General features: G+C 37.9%; 1 protein-coding gene across 1 annotated transcript; it reads left to right on the top strand.

The window, feature by feature from the left end:
* Positions 1–1942: 1942 nt before the first annotated feature.
* LOC104414718 (regulation of nuclear pre-mRNA domain-containing protein 1B) lies at positions 1943–11582 on the top strand. The gene is made up of 8 exons (XM_010025880.3): positions 1943–2287; positions 4838–4991; positions 5536–5783; positions 7777–7896; positions 8044–8200; positions 9587–9726; positions 9808–9843; positions 10466–11582. Exons 2-8 carry the CDS (start codon positions 4916–4918, stop codon positions 11261–11263), a joined length of 1575 nt encoding a protein of 524 aa, XP_010024182.2. The 5' UTR covers positions 1943–2287; positions 4838–4915; the 3' UTR covers positions 11264–11582.
* Positions 11583–19709: the final 8127 nt, after the last annotated feature.

The following is a 19709-nucleotide window of genomic DNA, read 5'->3' as shown; positions in this document are numbered from 1 at the left end:
CGGTGAAGTTGCCTAAGGGCATTAGAACACTAAAAAAATATGTTGGTGTAAAAGTCAAAGATAAAAGGAAGTAGTTTGCAACCACGATGACAGGTTAGATTTGTGGTGAAGGGTTTTTGTAAAAAGAAATGAATTGATTTTGAAGAGATCTTTTCACCAGTTATAAAAATGCCTTCTATTAGAGTTATTTTTGGGTTGGCAACTAGTTTGGATTTATAACTTTTGAGGTGACAAAGACTCAAGACCGCCCAACATCAAAAACACTTCGATTATCGCCACAATGAGGAGTTTTGGCACAATGGCCACCACCAACGCCCTACTTCTCACAGCACTAGTTATCTTAGGTCAAAGGAAGATTAGACTTGCTCTTACTCTCTTATAGGGGTTGCCCCTCCATCAATGGTCTAGGAATGAGTGCATTATTCATGCATATTCCTTGTGTAGAATAAGATGGAAGAAGCTATATTTAAAGTTATACACCATCTTTTTTGGTGCTTCGATCATGTTTGTTTTAAGAAAGTTTGGCTCATTTTGAGTTAAATGCTTGATATTGTTATTTATAGAGTTTCCAAATCATCAAATTTACTTATTATTGTATTAAATTTGATTTAGTTAGTATTTTGATCAGTTTAGAGCTCAAGTTAAGGGTCATAGTTCATTATAAAGGAAACACTTCCTATTTTAAGAATTTATGACTCCTTTTAGGCCATCCCTAATGAAAAAGAAATTAGGGAAAAGTAAAATGTGTTGTAATTGAGTTGGATTGCAATTGAATGCAACGAAATTCTAACTATTAGAATTGCGCAATATGTGGTAGTATATTCTCTTTGCAAAAAAAAAAAAATTAAAAAACCTAGTAAACAAGAGACAAGAACAACAATACGCCAAAAAGTTTTACCTGGAAAACCAAAAATGGGAAAATTCATAGAACATTGATCCTAGAACTACTCTACTATAATTAAAGGATTATAATTAACACTAACAATATTTCTCTCATTAAAAATCCTTACAACTTTCACAAAACACATCCTCACTTGATGAACTATCAAGATCTCTCGTGTTTACAAATACTGTTAATAGGGGTAATTAGTTCCTGATCCAGTCCGATCCAATGTAATAATTCACTTGGCAATGTCATCTCTAAATTTCAACATTATGAAGGCAAACCTTTTCTGTAAAAATGGCACAATAGACTAGGTAAATCTTTCTCCTAAGAAAAACACTGGACTTGTTACTATTTTAGGGTTTGTTGCTATTTTAAGAAATTTAAAAAGTTTTAAAAATATAGTCGATCAGATTCCCTATTGGAATTGGGAACCGGACTAAAAATTACTGATGGAATTGAGATTCGGACCAACACTCTTGGAAAAAGCCAAGTATCGGCCGATCCAAACGGTTCTCAATTCAATTCCCCTAAATAATACTCCTCCTTATTTAGATTTCTTCCTTTTCAGCATTCTACTATAATGGAACTCCTTTTTATTAAGTACTCTTGATTAGCAAACATTAGGATATATCAAATGAACTCCCCAACACGTCGAGTTGCTCCCAACAAAATGAATGCATAAAAGGAGCGTGCAAGAGTGAAGAAAGCTAGACAACTAGAGTTGGCAAGCCATTGCAATTTCGAAACATTAACCAAAAGCTAACGTCGTCATAAATTCATGATTCGCAGCGCTGTGGACGAGCTCTTAATCTTCTTCAACTTGATTTCGCCACGTGTCGAGTTGTGGGGGATCTGATTAGGCAGATGCGCGCCGCCACGTCCGCAGGCGGTGAGGTGGCCGGAGGATGATGACATGGAACTTGCTCCCTCCACGTGGGCGGGCGCATGCGAGGAGCGTGGGCGAAAGAGGGGAGCCAAAGTCCGAGCCCATATTTTGCGAAGGTGTGTCGTTCCCAGCGTGCGAGGCCGATCTAGTAAATTCGCCCTGTCAGCTTGCGGTTCGTTTCAATTTCCATCACTTCGCACGCAAACACCGCTCCCTGCAAAAACCCACAGCTCTCTCTCTCTAAACCACGTTCTCCTCACCGCGCAGCTTCTTCTTCGTTCTTCCTCTTCTTCGTCTTCTTCTTCTTCTTCTTCTTCTGCTACTCCTACTTCTCCTCTCTCGTTTCATTCCGAATTCGTGTTCTTTCGCCCCGATTTCACCTCTCTCTCTCTCTCTCTCTCTTCCGGCGCTCCGCCGCAATGAACGACGGAATCGGCCGCCCCGCCCCGCCGCCGCCGCCGCCGCCGCTAATTGATTCCCGCCGCGCCATTCCGCTCAGCATTCGCGTAAAGCAGGTTTCTTTCTTCTTCTCCCTTTTCTCTTTTCAAATTGCCAGGCTCTTAATTTCAATCGTCGCGGTGGAGAGAGGGGAGAAGAGGAGATTTTGTGCTGTTGGGCTTGCGCCGCTTGAGAGGGTGTGCGTGTTTTTGGGCTCTTCTCTTCGAGGATGCGTGCGGACTTGGAGCTTAGCTTGTGTATTCAGTTGCTTCTTGTGCCTTTTTTTTGGGGGGGGGAGTTATAATGGTGATTTCGTTGGGAGTAGTTAATTTGCAGCTTCGAGGTTTCGGCGGAGTTTTATTTAGTCGCAGTTCGTGTGGGAGGTTTCGCGTGTTCTATGGTTTAGAGGGTGTTCTGGAAAGATGCAATTTTTTGTGTTTTGTGTTGCTGATTGATTAGTGGAGGTTTTTTTGGTTCTCAATCATTGGCATCGGAAGTGGTTCTGGTCATGCTCTGATGATGCTGCACCTGATTTGGATGGTGAGAAAACTTTGGTTCTGCAGAATTTGTCAGGATGCCACTTACATTAAGAATTTTATTAGGACTGCTGCATCCTTTGGTTTTAGAATTTTCAGTAGAGTCATATATTGCTCTGCACTTTTGGTTGAAACTGATGGGGCTATGATATATTCATGAGAGATTTTTAAACTCTGAGTCAGAATTCTTTTAAGATAATACAGAAAGCAATCCTCTGCTCTTTCCATTTTTTTTTTTTTTTTTTTTTTGCTACAATATTAAGTTTCTGCATATGAGATATAGGGAAACACGGGGGTGCCTACAAAAGGCGATTCGTAATTTAGACAGAAAACTATCCATGAATAATAAATGGCACAGAAAAACTGAGATAGAATTTATCATCAAATGGGCATGCGGTATGGAGCATGGGTTCTATATGCTAGTTCTAACTGCTTTAATCCTTGTAGAGTGGGCAACATAATTTTTTTTTCAAAGTAAATGATGTTACTAGCTGTTGACTGTTTGCTCGAAAAGGCCATTGGCCTTGCAAATAGAGATTTTGCTTTTCTTTTTAGCATTCTTATTTCTTCATACGAAAATTTAAGATAATCTCTTCCACAATTTGACAATATACCGTATTGTTGATTTATTTAATAAATGTCCGTATATGGTCTGCAAAAACCAAGAGCCCCAACATTCCAGATCTTTTGAACCAATGGATGAAATTAATTTTTTTGTTTCTGAATCCATAATACAGGGCCACAATTTTAGACATGTGCGTATCCATCAATGTAAAAATACACTACAGGACTCTCTGAGATTGAGCCTATTATGGTTTGACCCTTCACAGGAAAATAGCGATAGGAATCTATTTTATTCTATTCTCAGTTTAAGATTTCTGTGCTGCTACAGTTTTCTGAGATCTTCTCAGGGAACAGAGGCTTATAAACTTGGAGGTTTTCCTGCGGGCGTGATGGTCCATTTTCTCCCCTGTATTATAAATGCAGTTCTAATTGTGTTTCTGTGTACCAGTAGTACACATTTCTCAGTGTTACCCTCTGTTTGATATGAAGAATGCTTTTTTTCCCCCTTATTTATTATAAAAAGTATAGCACTAGAATTCTATTGGTGACATGGAGATTTGTTGTTTAGTCAATAAATAAGATACTGGTTACTGAATAGCTTCTTCCTACCACAAGGTCATAATAGTAGTGTAGTATATTGTTCCATGATGAATATGCAGATAGATCCATAAAATTCCGCATTAAATTTGTGTCCAGCATATGTAGAAGGTAATGGGTATGTCAATGCTTGAATATTCACATCACATACTTTGATAGCATGTACCTCTTCTATAAATTATATGATTATTAGAATCAGGTTAAGATTTAAATATTTTCTATAGTGTTTGGTTTTGTTGTGCTCAACCATTTTGATTGGTAGTCCTTATAGTGTATACCTTTTTCATAAACCCTAGGGTCATTCTTTATCTTGTGAAATGTGGATCTTTTATATGGAGTTCAGTTATTTTGTGCATTCATTTTGTTTAGTATCCTTTTTCTTTTTTATGATGTCATAACGTAATTTAGAATTCATCAGTTGCCAAAATTTGTTTTTTGATATGAAGCTTCTGTGGAATTTGTGATCCTATTAGGTTGTCCATGTCTGTGGAAATCTTCTTTCTTCTTATTTGTATTCTTTTAATAATACCTCCATAAGTTGCTGTCAAAATCATGGAGTTAGATGTGAGATCTGTTCTAAAACACCTCATAGATTGTTTTTTCTCACTTTGTTCTTTATAATTCATTCCTTTCTATAGACCCGTTGGGAGGATAACATTTTGAACCTTTCTTACCTAGACAATGTTATTCAATGCATGACTTTGTCCTGGAAGTAATGTAGTCATTCTATGCAGATAGTGTCAGGTTTTCTGCAACAAACTCAAGTTGGACCTGTGTAGGAATTGGTTGAAAATCTTCCACGAACAATTAAAACTTTAATCTCACAACTTAGAGTACTGATGCGCTCCACTGATATTATTGTGTTCAGCTGTCTATTTCCATTACGGATTTTGATTGTTTTGTCCTCTCTCTCCCCCTTTCCCTCCACAGGTGTTTGCTTCCAGCGGAGGTTCAACAAATTTTAAGGTAGACTGGGGCTAATCTGCCCAGTCTAATCTCTTCGCATCAATGGGCAGTACCTTCAATCCACAGATTTTAGTTGAAAAGTTAGCAAAGCTTAACAGTTCACAGACAAGCATAGAGAGTATCCTTTTCTCCTTCTTGTTGATTGTTTGGCACCAGCAATTCCCACAAAAATGTGCTTTCTTTAGTAAGTTATGATGATTGCCAATAAGAAATTTCTTTAATGTGTGCCTACACTTCTGTAGATGGGTCAAGCTTCTGGCGTTTAAAACGTTATACTAGGTTTTTCCTTCCTTCTGTTTTGGTTTAATATGTTGTTTGCTGATATGTAGACATTCTCCATTGACATGCTGGGGGTTCTTCGAGAGGGAAGTGAAGACCAATGTTAAGTTAACTCACATATTTCGTGAGCTGGTCGACTGCTATGTTAGGTTGTGTGGAGGTCAATTACGTTATTGGTGCTACTGCACTCTGTTTGGTCTTTTTTCTATGGTTTGTTTTTTTGTTATTTATTACTGGCTTTCAGAACCGGCTGACTGTTTCCATCAAGTTTGTCGATTTCTTTTGATCTTTAAATCCTTGTTGTTAGAGTTCAAACTCTCTGTTCTATCTAATATTTGGAAAGTGGTGTTTGTTCCTGAGTTGGTGTCCTTAATGCTGTTAAGCTTTGTCACATTGGTGTATTTTCCATATGAACAAGGCAAAACAAGTGGTCGAAACATGGGATAGGCAGTTTCACTGCTCAGCTAGGGAACAGCGTGTGGCTTTTCTATATCTTGCGAATGATATTTTGCAAAACAGTAGGCGAAAGGGTTCTGACTTTGTTGGTGAGTTCTGGAAGGTTCTTCCAGAGGCCCTTCGTGATGTGATTCAAAATGGGGACGATTTTGGAAAAACTGCTGCCCTGCGATTGGTATGTTGTTCTTACTCCACTTGCTTTCATGTGATTTACTGGTGCACTCCTTTGTCTTTTCATTAGCGATTTATTTTCTTCTTCTTCCCTGAGCCTAAATACCCTAATGGATTCAATCAGATGAGTTTCTATTTTCCTATCTAAAGAAGTCTCTTGGGCTTGTAACTTGGAACTTTGTTTGCCGTACATCTATATGACCTTTTCGTAAATGCTTGGCATGCCTTTCTTTAATATGAAAGAAAACTATCTGAATATTGTACATTTTGTAACTATGTTTTTAAAAGGATGAGAACCCAGGAAGAAGATACATGCTGGTCACTAAATAATGACTGCAACAAAGAAAGGCCTTGCAAAATTCGTTCTCAGTTCCCTTGTATGGGGGCATTGTTGTGAGGATTTGATAACTATGCTATGGCTTGTCCTCGTTTCCACTCCTCATCCTCCAGATGATTCATTTTGTAATTTGCTTTCTGCTATACCATTTTTTGCCGGCGTATGTTTTTTTAGGCAATATTCAAATATGTAAGGGCAAAGTCAAATCAGCAAACTTGACCTTATATGGTCATGTCTTCTGCTCTGTGATGTGATCTCTGGCAATCAAACTAAAGAATTATTTAATAGGCGAAGGTGGAACTCGTGCAAAACTCTTGCTTGAATAAGGGATGCCTTTTGGAGTGCAATATATCGACCATTAGTGACCATATTGTTATTTGTGGTAACATTACGTGGGACCAGGGTTGTTTGGTTATGGATGAAAGCTAGCCCCTTAGAAATCACTGTATGTGGAAGTATCAGTTATATAATCATTTAATATTTTCTTTGGTTGATATCAACTACTTTATTTTGTTGAACATACATTAATGTTATATGGATACTGCTTATGCTGGAAATGTTCCATGCATGTGAACATCTCCCTGTGCAGCTGCAACTTTATTTTAGTTGATTATCTACTTGATAATCATGCAAGGTATTCGATGTGGCCAGAGTTTTCAGTTCTCATCTATCTATATGTCATGAGGTTTTGAAACTAAAGCGTTCAACTGCTAGAATTTCTTTTGATGACCTCAATCTAGTACAGTTGTTTGGTATGCTGGTATTCCCTGTGCTTTAAAGGGGTCAGCATCATTTCGAAGGAATTTTTTCCATCTTCTGTCTTCAATTCTGTTTCTTTCTTTGGGGAAACTAATAGGAGAGTTAAGCGCCTTCATTAACTTCATCTCATCTCTCTTTCTTTCTCTCTCTTCTGAATCGGACTTACCCATTGCTGATTGGCAACATCTGTGTAGCTGCTTGCCAGCTGGCAACAAGGTTTTGCTGGTTCTTGCCCTTGTCTAGGATTTATATTTTCGGTTTCTTGACTGTATCTTTTCCAAAGTCTGCTTGATGTAATCAAATCATCTAAATGAGCCAATCATCTAAAGGATAGTGCAGTTATATTTTTCGGATGATACGTACCATGACTTTCCAAACGTGAGTTGCTCTGGACAAGGATCTCAAGACTTGTTTTAAAATTGTATCTGAAGCTTTAAAAGAATTCTTAGGTGTAGTCTTGGACTAAGACTGTTGGTGACTTAAAGATAGAGGAAATTCCTTTTTGTGATCTGGTAAAGATCCTATGATCTTCTAAGATTTTAATGGCTTGTTTTTCCCTCCAAAAATGCACAGCTCCATAAGGCATTATGGTACTAAATCATAACAAGGATGGTTTCTGGAAGCTGTTGTGTAAGTTTTATGGTGATGAAGTGTTTTGAGAAGCCATGCTTTATGCTTCTGTTGTTTTGTAGACAATGCAGACCATGTTTCTCTTACCGTAAAAGCTCTATAATGTTCTTCTCCAGCATGCACTATTCTTTGCCTGGCCTCATTTTTGTTCTTGTTTTCTTTTTGTTCTTTTTTTTTTGGGGGGGGTGGGTGCTTAATGAGTTATTTAAGCTAATGCTTGCATTAGTTAATCTGTTTGATTCGTGATGTTGCATTCATGCTGTACCTGCAGATTAACATATGGGAAGAGAGGAAAGTCTTTGGTTCAAGGGGCCAGATTCTTAAGGAAGAATTTGGCGGCAGACACCTGGAGAACAGTGACAGGAATGGAAAAGATATGGGACATAAGCTGGTAGCTTAAATTCTGTCTGCTTATGTTATTTTCAGTACTCCTTTTTTTCTTTTTTTTTCTTTTTTTAATTGCTTTCTTTCTTTTTCCTAGAAAGTAGATGAGTATTATTGTACCTTTCTCTCCTAAAAGTTTTCTTACTTTAAACAGAAACAGCCTGTTGGAAATATCATGGACAAAATAGTGTCAGGTTATCAACATCTTTGTAGTGGCCCAGTGGATGAAGAGGTCATATTGAGCAAATGCAGGAATGCTGTCAGCTGTTTTGAGAAAGTAGAAAAAGAAATTGGCAGTGACAGGGGTTCAGGTACTCGAAATGCAGTTTCTTCTCTAAATCTATATCACCTTAGTATCTATTTGGGATTTTTTTTTTTTTGAACTTTTTACTTTTTGCGTTTTGTTTATATAAATCTTAAAGCCTACATATTTTGAATTTTTTAAAATCAGAGGCTCCTCTAAGTTTCACAAAACTCAAATGGTGGCGCATCGATTCATGTATAATTTTACCACAATTTTGGAAGTTGAATAATATTTAAATTATCATGGTGTTGAAGTGGAAATAAACACACATATAGCTTTTTTTTCCAGTAGGATACCCTTGAGTAACCAATCATCTATCAAGCATTCTGGTTGTGTACCGTCCATACCAGAGTTACCCAAAACATGGAATGTTCCAATGGTGGTACAAAAACGTGAATGCAGAATCCGGAATGTTTTATTCTAATGAAATTCATTTGTCTAGGACGTGGAGCGATTCTAAGATTGATTATGGAAGTTATAAAATTAAAATTTAGCCAGATGAACAAGTTTTCTGTTTTAAGTAAATTAAAGGGTTAGTTTTCTTCCCACAAGCGATGAACAATTTGTGGTCAAAAGTGAAAGAAAAGTGCATGTTTCTTGAAAGAAGGACAAGCAAAACATATACCTCAATGCATAAACATGAAGGATGAGGAAAAAACTGTAGACCATGTTTGTTTGTCTCTTATAACAATAGTTCCCCTTCATGATTTATATGCTAGCCAGGAAACTACACTTGATGGATTTTATTCTTCAAATTTTTTTCCTGTTTATAGAAATTATTGTGAACTCATGATCCCTGCATATCTCTGGCAAAACAATATGGGATCAACCTAATATGGGCAAGGGCTATTGTTCTAGCCCTTATGGGTCATGTCCTTTTTGTTCTACCCAGCTGAAGTGGAAGAATTCCCAAATGTAGTGTGAGCCGATTCTGGACTTTAATGGATAGATGCTGGCTGATCTAACATGAAATTTCCTCTTCGGCTTTCCTCTTTGGCTTTTGAATAATGTAATCAACACAACCAATGAAAATGTTAAAGCATCTGTCAATCAATATCAATATTGTGAGAAGTGTGTGTTGTCTGCTGTAATAAATTTACATCAGGAGCATTTCAACTCGTGGTTTCATTGCCTAACTCTTTGGTAGAGTGAAATCATTTTAAAAGGTCTGGATTATGCTACATAAAATTAAGCCCTTCTGTTATTGGGACATCGGTTCATGAATAAGGTCAAAAAATAAGCTGGTGATTAGGACGGAGGGAATGCTTGTGTTGGAGAGTCAAAAAATATAATGGAATTCTCAATTAACTGATCTGACTTTCTTCTTTTGAAGTACAGAATAATTTCCACTATTTTTTTAACTGTCTGTGTCAAACCAAATTCTTTTGAACAGGCGGATCCCATGATTCTGCATTCATGGAGGAGGTGCAGGGGCAGTTTACTGTACTGAGGACCTGCATTGATCAATTAACCACAGTTGAATCCTCAAGAACAAGGCTTGTGTCTCATCTTAGGGAGGTTCTTCAGGAGCAGGTTTGAATTTTGGTTTGACTTGTACGTAGTTTAAGTGAACTAGATTTGGTCGAGTTCATACTGACATTGGTTTAATATCAGGAATTCAAGTTGGACCGAGTCCGTAATGAACTTCAGGTCAGTTCCTACTTTTTGTGTGTTGGCGCCATCTGATGAAAGTTTCTTTGAGTAGAAGGTGTTTAGATCGATTATCCTAGCATGCCTAGATATTTGTAGAAGTTAAGGCATCCCTTCAAAAAAGTTAAATATAGAGTGGAAGCTCTAAGCTAGAGATGCACTATTATCCAACATCCTGCTGCTTGGTCGGGTTGAAGTGTTTGGCCCGGTATTGTGTCACTTCCTTGAGCTATGCTCAAGTCCCACCTGTTTGGCACATGGCATTAGATGGGCCATGCCTGGAATTCTATTACAGGTGTGCTTAATCCTTGAAATAGTTAGTCAAGCTGAATACTTAGAAGAGGCATAATGCACAATCCTTGTGGTTCATCAAAAGCCAAAAACATCTGCTACTAAGTTACAGATTTTTGAGAATTCTTTGTTTACTGAATCTCTATGGCCATGCCACCAGCCCACTCATTGCCCTATGATGAAGAAGGAAAAACTCATCTATTTAAGCTTTCTATGCTTGCTAGGGATGAGATACCATGCTCGTGTAGAAGACTGCATAATTTGTTGAGTTTTCTTCTTTCTGAGTTTATTGTGAAGTATGGATTGTTTATTAGTTATATTAATGCTTCAGGCTGCTCGATCAAAGTCGGAGCAGGCAAACACTATCTGCCAACAGTTACTGGATAGCAATGGTAGTCAATTGCTGGTCAACCAGAGCTTGAAAGACATCCAGACATCCATAGCACCTCAGACCTACATACCAGCAGAGAGGGAACAATCCGTCCCAGTAATGTACTCACAGCGGGCACCATCTTATCCTGAGCAGTCCAGCCACAATGAGGAAGACCCTCGGAAGTCTGCTGCTGCTGCTGTGGCTGCGAAGCTGACAGCATCGACATCATCAGCCGAAATGCTGTCTATGGTCCTTTCCTCGCTGGCATCTGGGGGTGCCATTAGTAATCCGGTGAAGGACTCTTCCGGTGATTATGCTTCCGAAAAGCGTCCTAGGCTCGAGAACAACCAAACGCCTTACATACCATCTCAAAATCCTGAGCAGCCAACCATTCCTCCATTTACCCATCCAGAGTCCCTCCTACACAATGGCACAACCAGTGTGCAACAGCCTCTACCTCCTCCTTCATCCTCTCCACCTCTTGCGCCACCCCTCCCACCCATGACTTCATACCCAGCACCGCCTCAGTTCATGCAAGCTGCTGGACCAATGAATAATGGCATGCCATTCAACTACAGCTTGAGCCAACAGCCACAATCACTGCCGGGTTATCCAGTAGTTGGAACTTCAGTGTCTGGTGGATTACCACCATTCCCTACACCTCCAGCAAGCTCCTATCAGGGTTTCCCTGGTTCAGAAGTCGGTTTCTACAACCAGCCAACGTCCCTGCCAACAGCACCAATGTCTCGGCAATAGAGATTACAAGCCGAGTTTTTTGATTTCGAGGTGCAAGTGCTCAATTTCATTGTAGACTGCCAGAGTATCAAAAGTCCTCTCTTGACATCTAAGGTGTGAGCCATTAGTTAGGAGTTCCCTTGCCTTGGTGCCATCTGCAGTTGACATATTTTCATCTGCACATATAACATAGCTTGATTGTCTGTAGTCAGTATTTATGCGATTCTTACTTTATGCGAGTACGAAAATGTGAAGTTAACTTGAACTGACAAGAGGCATTACACCCTTTTAGAGCCATTGTACATTGATTGTTATGACGAAATCAGCTGACATTTATTTAGTTGGTTGTGGATCGTGTTGTGGTCCGTGAATGAGCGTGCTTATGTTTTCATGAATGTTTTAATAATAATGTGATGACGAATAGGACCCCTCATGCAATCACTTTTACAAAAAAAAAAAAAAAAAAAAATTCAAATCATTCAATTTTTTATGAAACAAGTATTTTCTAATAGGTTGATTATAGAGACTTTTTACAGGCACATTATTCTATAAATAAACTGAACTGCAGATGAATACATGAAAGATTCGAATATTGGACTAAGCAGCGATAGCTTAAGCGGCAATGCTCGAGAATCTTTTCTCTTTGTGATGTCGCTATTATCTTTTTTCCTTCGTATGCTTTTCTTTACTATTAAGGCTGAAGCTGGTCTGCGCCATTAATGTTTGCTACGGCAGCAACAAAACCATCGTGCGTCTAAACTGACGCATTTCACTTTCTTGATCGAAGAAAACGTCCAAACATCTTTCTCCTCGCGTTTAAAGCTCTAGAAATACGCACCCTTTTTAGTTCCGTGTCCTTTTCGACTTCTCCTTTCGTTGTCCGCTCTGAGATATCCAGACATTACCCGACGTTCAGATTAAGAAAACCTGAAATGAACTGAGGACGGTGGACATAGGAGGAGGGAATGCAAGTGACCAAAGGAACCAAAGATGGATTTTGATTATCAGCAACAGGACGAGGGACATTTTCCGTAGAGAGGTCTCCGTGCCATGGACCAGACAAAGGGTCGGTGGTGGCGATGGTGGAAACCATCCATCACGTGCGCATGATGTGTCGACTGGGTCTTCGGAAAGAATCACTTTTCTTTTGTCGACATGCTGGTTAAATCAAAAGGGCAAAGAGAGTTTAGAAAAAAAAAAAAGGCATCATGGGAAAGTGTACTGTAGCGTCGTGGTCAAGCTCATGATCCTGATTCCAACGAGGCAAGGACACCAGCAAAAGCCACGCGAAGCCATGAACCCATGAAAATGTCTTGGAGAGCTAAGAGAAGAGGAGGAGGAAAAGACAGCAAGCAAGTTGGGTTCAAAAAGGTCCGAGAGAATCTAACCTCTCACGTCACATGTAGATCAAAATACACAGATGCTTACAAATGGAAAAGGATGTGATTGGAGCGAAACCTTAATTTAGTTAACCTCTTCTTTTGAAGTTGGAAGAAGTGCAGATTGTCTCTAAGTCGGCTTAGCATCGAAATGTTAGAAGTAATTTTCGATTTGCTCTCTATTCAAAGCTCGTGAATTGTCGAGTCCATTGTAATGAGTTCATCATGCGACTACATAAAATAAGATGGGCAAAGTCCATCAAAAACCATAAACATTATTAACTGCGATACATTTACCCTAAACTTTTTTCTATGACACTAGAAATATCAAATATGTACCCGTCTGACACATTTACCTTCCATCAAAGTCCTATCAATGAGAATTATTTAAAATTAGAAAGTAAACGGTAATAAAAACAACGCTATTTTGATTGAAAAATTATCCAACATAACCTCGACAAAATGTAAATGTAGCATATAAGTGCAAATTTGTGGTTTTTTTTGTCACCAAAAAAAAAAAAGACAAATGTGTTACAATGAATACAGTCCGGAACCTTTTGATGATTTTTTCCCAAATAAGAATTACCATCATTTACCACTTTCATCAAATTTGAAATGATAATCTTATAATTCATAGGATTTTCTTACAATGAATACTTGTACATATCACATTGCATGGGTCATATGTTATGCGATCACAGCTATCGAAATTTGTGGGATCTATGTGAGATCCACACAATCAATGATCACAATTGATTTGTTCATGTTGATCCAATTCATGCAAATTTAGCTCTGCACATGTGCAACAGAGACTTCATGAGGCCACCGGTAATGTTCTGTTCCTCCGGTTGGGTATTCTGCTGTGGATTCTCAGCGTATTTTTTCCTCACAAAATACCCACCAACCGATGGTCGAGTAGCAGTAATAATAAATAAAAACGAGAATGGAAACAAGAGGCAGACATTCCCAACGTGCGCGACAACGTAGAAACACAAGGCGGGACAAAAACGCACCGTCCGATCCCAACACCAATAACCTGTTCCTCCCACTTTTACTGATCCCCGACATTATTAAAATTAATTTCACTAATCGAAAATTAAAGAAATCCCAATTCAGCTCAAAGCCCCAAAAAAAAAAAAATCCCAAAAAGAAAAAAAAAAATTGATAAAAATCCTCGGAAGTGAAGCCCCCACTCCTCCTCCTTTATGGCGTGCTGATGGGACCGGCCATTTGCATGTTGCGCGTGGAAAGTCGAAAACGACAAGCCGTAGGATCGTGCGTCTTTGCCCCCCTTCAGTTTAATTATTTATTTATAATTCGGAAAAAAAGGGGGTAAAACATTAATAAAAATAAGTAAATAAATAAATATTCAAGTCAAGATGGATTAAAAAGAAAAGAAGGGGGGTTGGAAAAGCAGTCAACGCTGAGAGAGATGAACGTCACGAGTGGAGGAGCAAAGGCTGAGGAAAAGCCGTCGTGTCGTTTTTGCTTTTAACGGCTCGAGCCTGCAGTCGATAAAGCGGGGCTTGTCGTCGTTTCGGAAAAGGTGGAGGGAGGGGGGGCGTTAGGGTTTGCGTCAGGCTTTGCAAAGTGGGAACAGTCTCTGAGTGCTGGCCTAATTTATGGAAAATAGGGGGTACGAATTTGAGGACATAAAGTTGTGGAGACCATCATTTTCCTCGAGGGCTTTTCTGTAAAGTATTTGAAATCCGAATTATTGCGTGAATTTGAGTAAAAAAGACGTCACGTTGCCATTAAAACGAACGGCAATTTTTTTTATTTTTTAATGATTTTCAATATATCGATTTTTGTTCGTGAGCCAACCAATTATAATATGAAAATCGATTCGTGTTTCCAATCAGGACCGTTTGTGAGGGTAAACAACGAACTGTGAATAATAGTGAACTATAGAAGAGGCGTGCTTTGTGCTCGCACGCTAGATAGAGATTTTGTCTGTGATGGTCTTGTGACTAATGTATGGTAGACAAGAGATGTAACTTCATGATGGTGATGCTCTCTCTCCCCCTAAAATTATACCATAGGCATTGAATTTGTTACTACAAGTCTGCAATAATGCTAGGAGTTGTTGAAAGTACGATATTTATTTGATTAGTAGTAGCTATTTAGCGACTTTTACCCTACTTTTCTATTAAAGGGTCTTTCACTTTTATGTATAGCATTCTAAATCTTACATGGAATGAAAAAGATTTTATTTCTTGACTTGACATTCTAAATTTTTTTGAGGATTCGATCCATGTGAATCGTGATTTTGACATATGAGACAGTACTTCTTTCACCCACTTTATCGCACAAAATCACAAATCACACAAAAGGTAATAATGCAATTCTAACATTTCAATCAAGTACCGATTCTGACAGTAATGCTCCAAGTTTAGGAGTTTATAACATCTACAGACCGTTCATTGAGTAGAATGGGCCTCTACTCTGCACATTATTTATGTTCTCGAATTCATTAAGTGACGAAAGAAGTGGTTTCCAAGTCATGACATGCTTCAATGTCGTTCCTTTTTTCTGTTTTCTTTCTTCTTTTCATCCCTCTCTTTTTTTGTCCCTCTAATATAAATTAGATTACACATTATAGAAATTTAATAATCAATGCAATGAGCCGACATGCAATCCCTCGGCTAATGAATTATAAAGGCCGGTGCGAGCACTTCAACGGCATGGAGTGGGGACATGTTGTTTTGCTGCCTTGGCCTACTCCAACATCATAATTACGCTCCCCAAAATAAATCCTAGTTTCCAACATGTCGCATATCTTACCACGTGCTTACATCATTCTCTTTTTTTTTAAAACCATCTTCCTGAAAAATCTTGGAGCAGTGAATTTTTTAAAAAAGTTTAATTAATCGGTTCTAAAGCGAACTTTCTCGTGAATTAAGATAACTGAATTAACTTACTAGGGTTTTAATTAAAGAATTCTTAAGCACACCTTCCCAAAAAATTTCAAGGAAAAATGACACAAATGATACTTGAACTTTGGCCCATTATGCAATGTGATCTCCGAACTTTTAATTTGTTTGATATGATCTTTGAATTTTAACTTAATATGTAACGTGGTCCCTAGATTTTTAATTTGATTAACATAATCTCTAGACTTTTGATATGTATTCAATGTAGTTTATGAATAATAAATTATATTAGAATGATAATATTGAACATTTTCATATAGTTTAATGACTATATAACATGTACAAAAAGTTTATGAATCACACTATACACTGAGATGAAATTTAGAGACCACATTAAACAAATTAAAAATTTAAGGATCACATTAAATATTGAATCAAAGTTCGTGAATCATTTATATTATTGTCCCATTCTCCACCTCATCTCAAACATACTCCACGTAATCCTCTAATTGTTGAATTCACATAAGCTTACACTTTTTACGGTGTATGGAGTCTAAACGACTTGCTGCGAACATGCTGGCGAATAAGGTATCACAAGGCTTCCAAATTCAAATATTCACCAACGGTATCATCGACACTATCGGTGAAGTCATTCTTTTGATTATTCGGCATTGAACAACCAAAGCTTATCATAGTATATGTGGGCTAATTCCCTAAAAACCTTCTAACTTTAAGTCTAATCCCAATTTGTCTTGAACTTTTTTTTGTCACAGAAAAACCCCCAAACTCTAGGTCCAATCCCAAACTTTGCTTTGTTTTAGAAAAAAAAAACCCCAAGCTTTAGGTTTAGTTTCAAATCTGCCTCGAGCTTTTTTTTTTTTTTTTTTTTTAATCTAAAAAAATCTTAGACTTTAGTTCCAATTCCAAATCTACCCCAATTTTTTTTGTGAAAAGGAAAATCATCAATTTTTACTCTAATCCTAAATTTGCCTGTGTTAGCCCTTTGTCCAAAACTCGCGATTAGTCATCCCTAATTTTTTTTTATATATTAGAACATTTTTTATTTTGAAGATAATTTTTCATGTCACATTGTCAATGCGTATTTATTATCGATGTGGAAATATCACGTTAAGTTAGGATTGGACTATAAGTTAAATTTGAGAATAAATTGACATTTGTATTTCTTTTATTAGAAAACTAAATTTGGGACAAATTTGGGACTAGTTTTTTTTTTTAGACAAAAGAAAAGTTTAGAATAGATTTAAAACTGGACTTAAAGTTTGGGATTTTTTCAAAGACAAAAGAAAGTTCAGACTTTTACCAAAAAAGAAGAAGAAAGTTCGGAGCAAATTTGGAATTGAACTCCAATATTTGGGATTTTTTAGGGAATTGACCCGACTATATATATATGTATAACTGACGACATATATAAATGCTCATAATTTTTTTCTGTAGTGAAAGTGGAATAAAGTATAATTTTCAGAATCACCAAAACCAAAAATCCAAATATTCTCCTTTTGCACCTGACCTAACCATAAGTCCCCAGAGTTGATCAGAGTGTAGAATAAATTATTTTTTCCGAAATTATGGACGTATATAACGTGGCTATCGCTTTGATGCGCATAAAATCAATCCGAAAGGGTACACCATTTCCGGAAATTAGAACAGTCAAGCCACCGACCAAACTGCGACCCACATCACCGAGCCATTTTCTTTCCCAGAAAATCCCTGCATATCATATCCACGACTTATCTAAAAAAAAAGAAGCACGGTTAAAATTCAGAATATTCGAATAAATAGGATGCATTAGTAAATAATAAAAAAAAAGAGTTACTTTTTACTTTATCCTCTCTTTCTCTCTCTATCTTTAGGACGGTTGTCTAACGTCAGGATGCTGTCCCATGCAGCCGACCGTAAGAGAGCCGACAAGCACGATCCCGCCGTATCATTTTCTTTTTCTTTCTCTCTCTCTCTCTCTCTCTCTTTCTTGAATTTTCTGGGAAATTTAAAAAGGGTTCCGAGAAAAGACATCGCCTTCGAGGAAACCTAGATCGGTTGCAGGGAAAGCCCGACCCTTCCTTTTCTCTCGTGGTGGGAACATCTGCTGTACGGATGACCGCTGCTGTTTAATTGCTGTCCTCCCCTCCCCCGTTTTGTTCAGAGCGTCGTCGTTCTTTTGCACTGGTTCAGCAAATTCGAAAAAAAAAAACAAAAAAACAAAAGAAAAAAGGAGAAGAAAATGGCAGAGCTTTGATCGTTGAGGGTCAACGTTTAGTGAATAAATAAGGTCCGTACGATTGTGTCTCGGTCTCGACGATGCACGCGCAAGCGATTTTCGGAGTTGTCTACGTTTGGAAACGCCATCCTATCATGATTTTCATCGAATGAATAACCCGTCGAAATATATCTAGCATATCTAGCTTTAAATTTGAGTATGCTCAAATCTAATAATTAAATTTTCAACTTCTCTAAATATTTATCATATTGGTTTAATGGTGGAAGTATCGAATTAATCACTCTTTAAATTTGTCATTTTTCGTTTTACATGTACATAAAAAAGCAATTTTTTTAAAGGAAAATAGAGCATGTTTCAAGATGTGGCCACTGAGGCATGGTGATATGGAGCATCTGCTTCGTGGGATCAAAGCAGAGAGAAATGAAACACAAACATTGATCACTTCTGCAGGTACAGACCACCTGGTTTGATGCTGATCAGATATCATTTTTTAAGACACAAATTTGATGCTTCTGCTACTGCTAGACTTGCTAGTGCATAGAGAGAGAGAGAGAGAGAGAGAGAGACCGCCCAAATCCAATATAATGCATAGAGAATATTCATTGAGTCTTATCTTGAAGAACAGACAGAGAATATTCACCAAAATCTCTCCTTTCGCAGCAACTTGATCTCCTTCCGAATTCGAACTCATCTCTTCCGACCCTTGGAACATTCGACGACAAGACCAAGATGGGAAAATGTGGCCGTCGCTTTGACTTTTGAGTTTATCCATCGAGAAAAGTTTCAAGTATATCGTGGAATTTCTCCCCCTTTCAAATAAGTCACACCTGTCTTTGTCGATCGAGATATTGGGTCACTTTATCATTGAGTAATGAAGGTGGTTCGTGCAAAATGAAAGAGTAAACGGGTCGTGCGTATCGTGCGAAAATCCTAGCGCTAACAATCCGAAACCCCTCTAAGATCCATCATACATTAGAAACTTCTAATCATGTTAGTCTAAACCTATCATATTGGATCCATATATCGTGCCGTAACAAAAATTCAATTCAAGTTGGTAGCAATTTGGTAAGAGTATAGGTGAAAATGAAAAGGCCTGCTAAAAAACTTAGTCTTTATATAAATGATTCGTACCCTACATTCGTTCTTCCACTAGATGACAATGAATTTGTACGACTACAAAGACAAACATTCTATTTGTAAAGAAATATATATATACATATATATGTGTGTGTAAAGGATTACCCAAAAGTAAAATTAAATGAATCATGCGGTACACCAAGGTCCCTCGGCTACAAACATTCCATCAAAATCTACCACGCAGTACAATGCTACCTGGTCAAGAAGTTCCAGCAAAGGAACAGAACATCCCTAGAGACCTGCTGCTATGGCTATAAATCGAGCTCTTATCTTAGGTCGATAATGTTTCTCTATTTTCTCCGTAGGCGAAAGGGCGAGATGGGTGACGTGTGCTTAGGAGGCTAGAACGGCCAAGCTAAAACCCAAGATGAAAAAATGCTCACGGCCTGGAGAGAGAAGTAAGAGAGAGAGAGAGAGGGTGACCACGTGGCAGGTGGATAGTCATGGTGCCGACAACAAGGACGGAGACAGCCGTCTGATGGACCAAATTTAACCAACAACTCCTCCTGGAAAAAGCCTGTTCTTCATGTTCCTCCACCTCCACTTCCACTTCCACCTCCGTCTCCCTTCCCAATTTCTTACGTCATATTTCTCATTTTAATTTAGTCACTCTTGATCCCTCCTTTTTTTCCCTCCATCCTTTTGTCCTTATAGAGATATATATACACAATTATCAGAACAGAAAAATCAAGGGATAATACCCAAAAAAAAAAAAATCCAAACTATGACATGAATATCCAAACATTTTTTTTATTATAAAAAATACGAACTTATACAAATATGACAAATATACTTTCAATGGAATTGAAATAGAAAAGATATATAATACACATACATAAATT

The sequence above is a fragment of the Eucalyptus grandis genome, chromosome 8, assembly GCF_016545825.1.
Source record: "Eucalyptus grandis isolate ANBG69807.140 chromosome 8, ASM1654582v1, whole genome shotgun sequence".
NCBI classification, from domain to species: domain Eukaryota; kingdom Viridiplantae; phylum Streptophyta; class Magnoliopsida; order Myrtales; family Myrtaceae; genus Eucalyptus; species Eucalyptus grandis.
The sequence above is the reverse complement of the archived record's forward strand: the minus strand, read 5'-3'. Positions and strand labels throughout refer to the sequence as shown.

Excerpts from the sequence above, each read along its gene's own strand:
- LOC104414718 (XM_010025880.3), top strand. The coding sequence starts at position 4,916 with ATGGGCAGTACCTTCAATCCACAGATTTTAGTTGAAAAGTTAGCAAAG. Across the intron at positions 5,784-7,776 it reads AAACTGCTGCCCTGCGATTG|ATTAACATATGGGAAGAGAG; the intron begins GTATGTTGTTCT and ends CTGTACCTGCAG. Across the intron at positions 8,201-9,586 it reads TGGCAGTGACAGGGGTTCAG|GCGGATCCCATGATTCTGCA; the intron begins GTACTCGAAATG and ends TCTTTTGAACAG.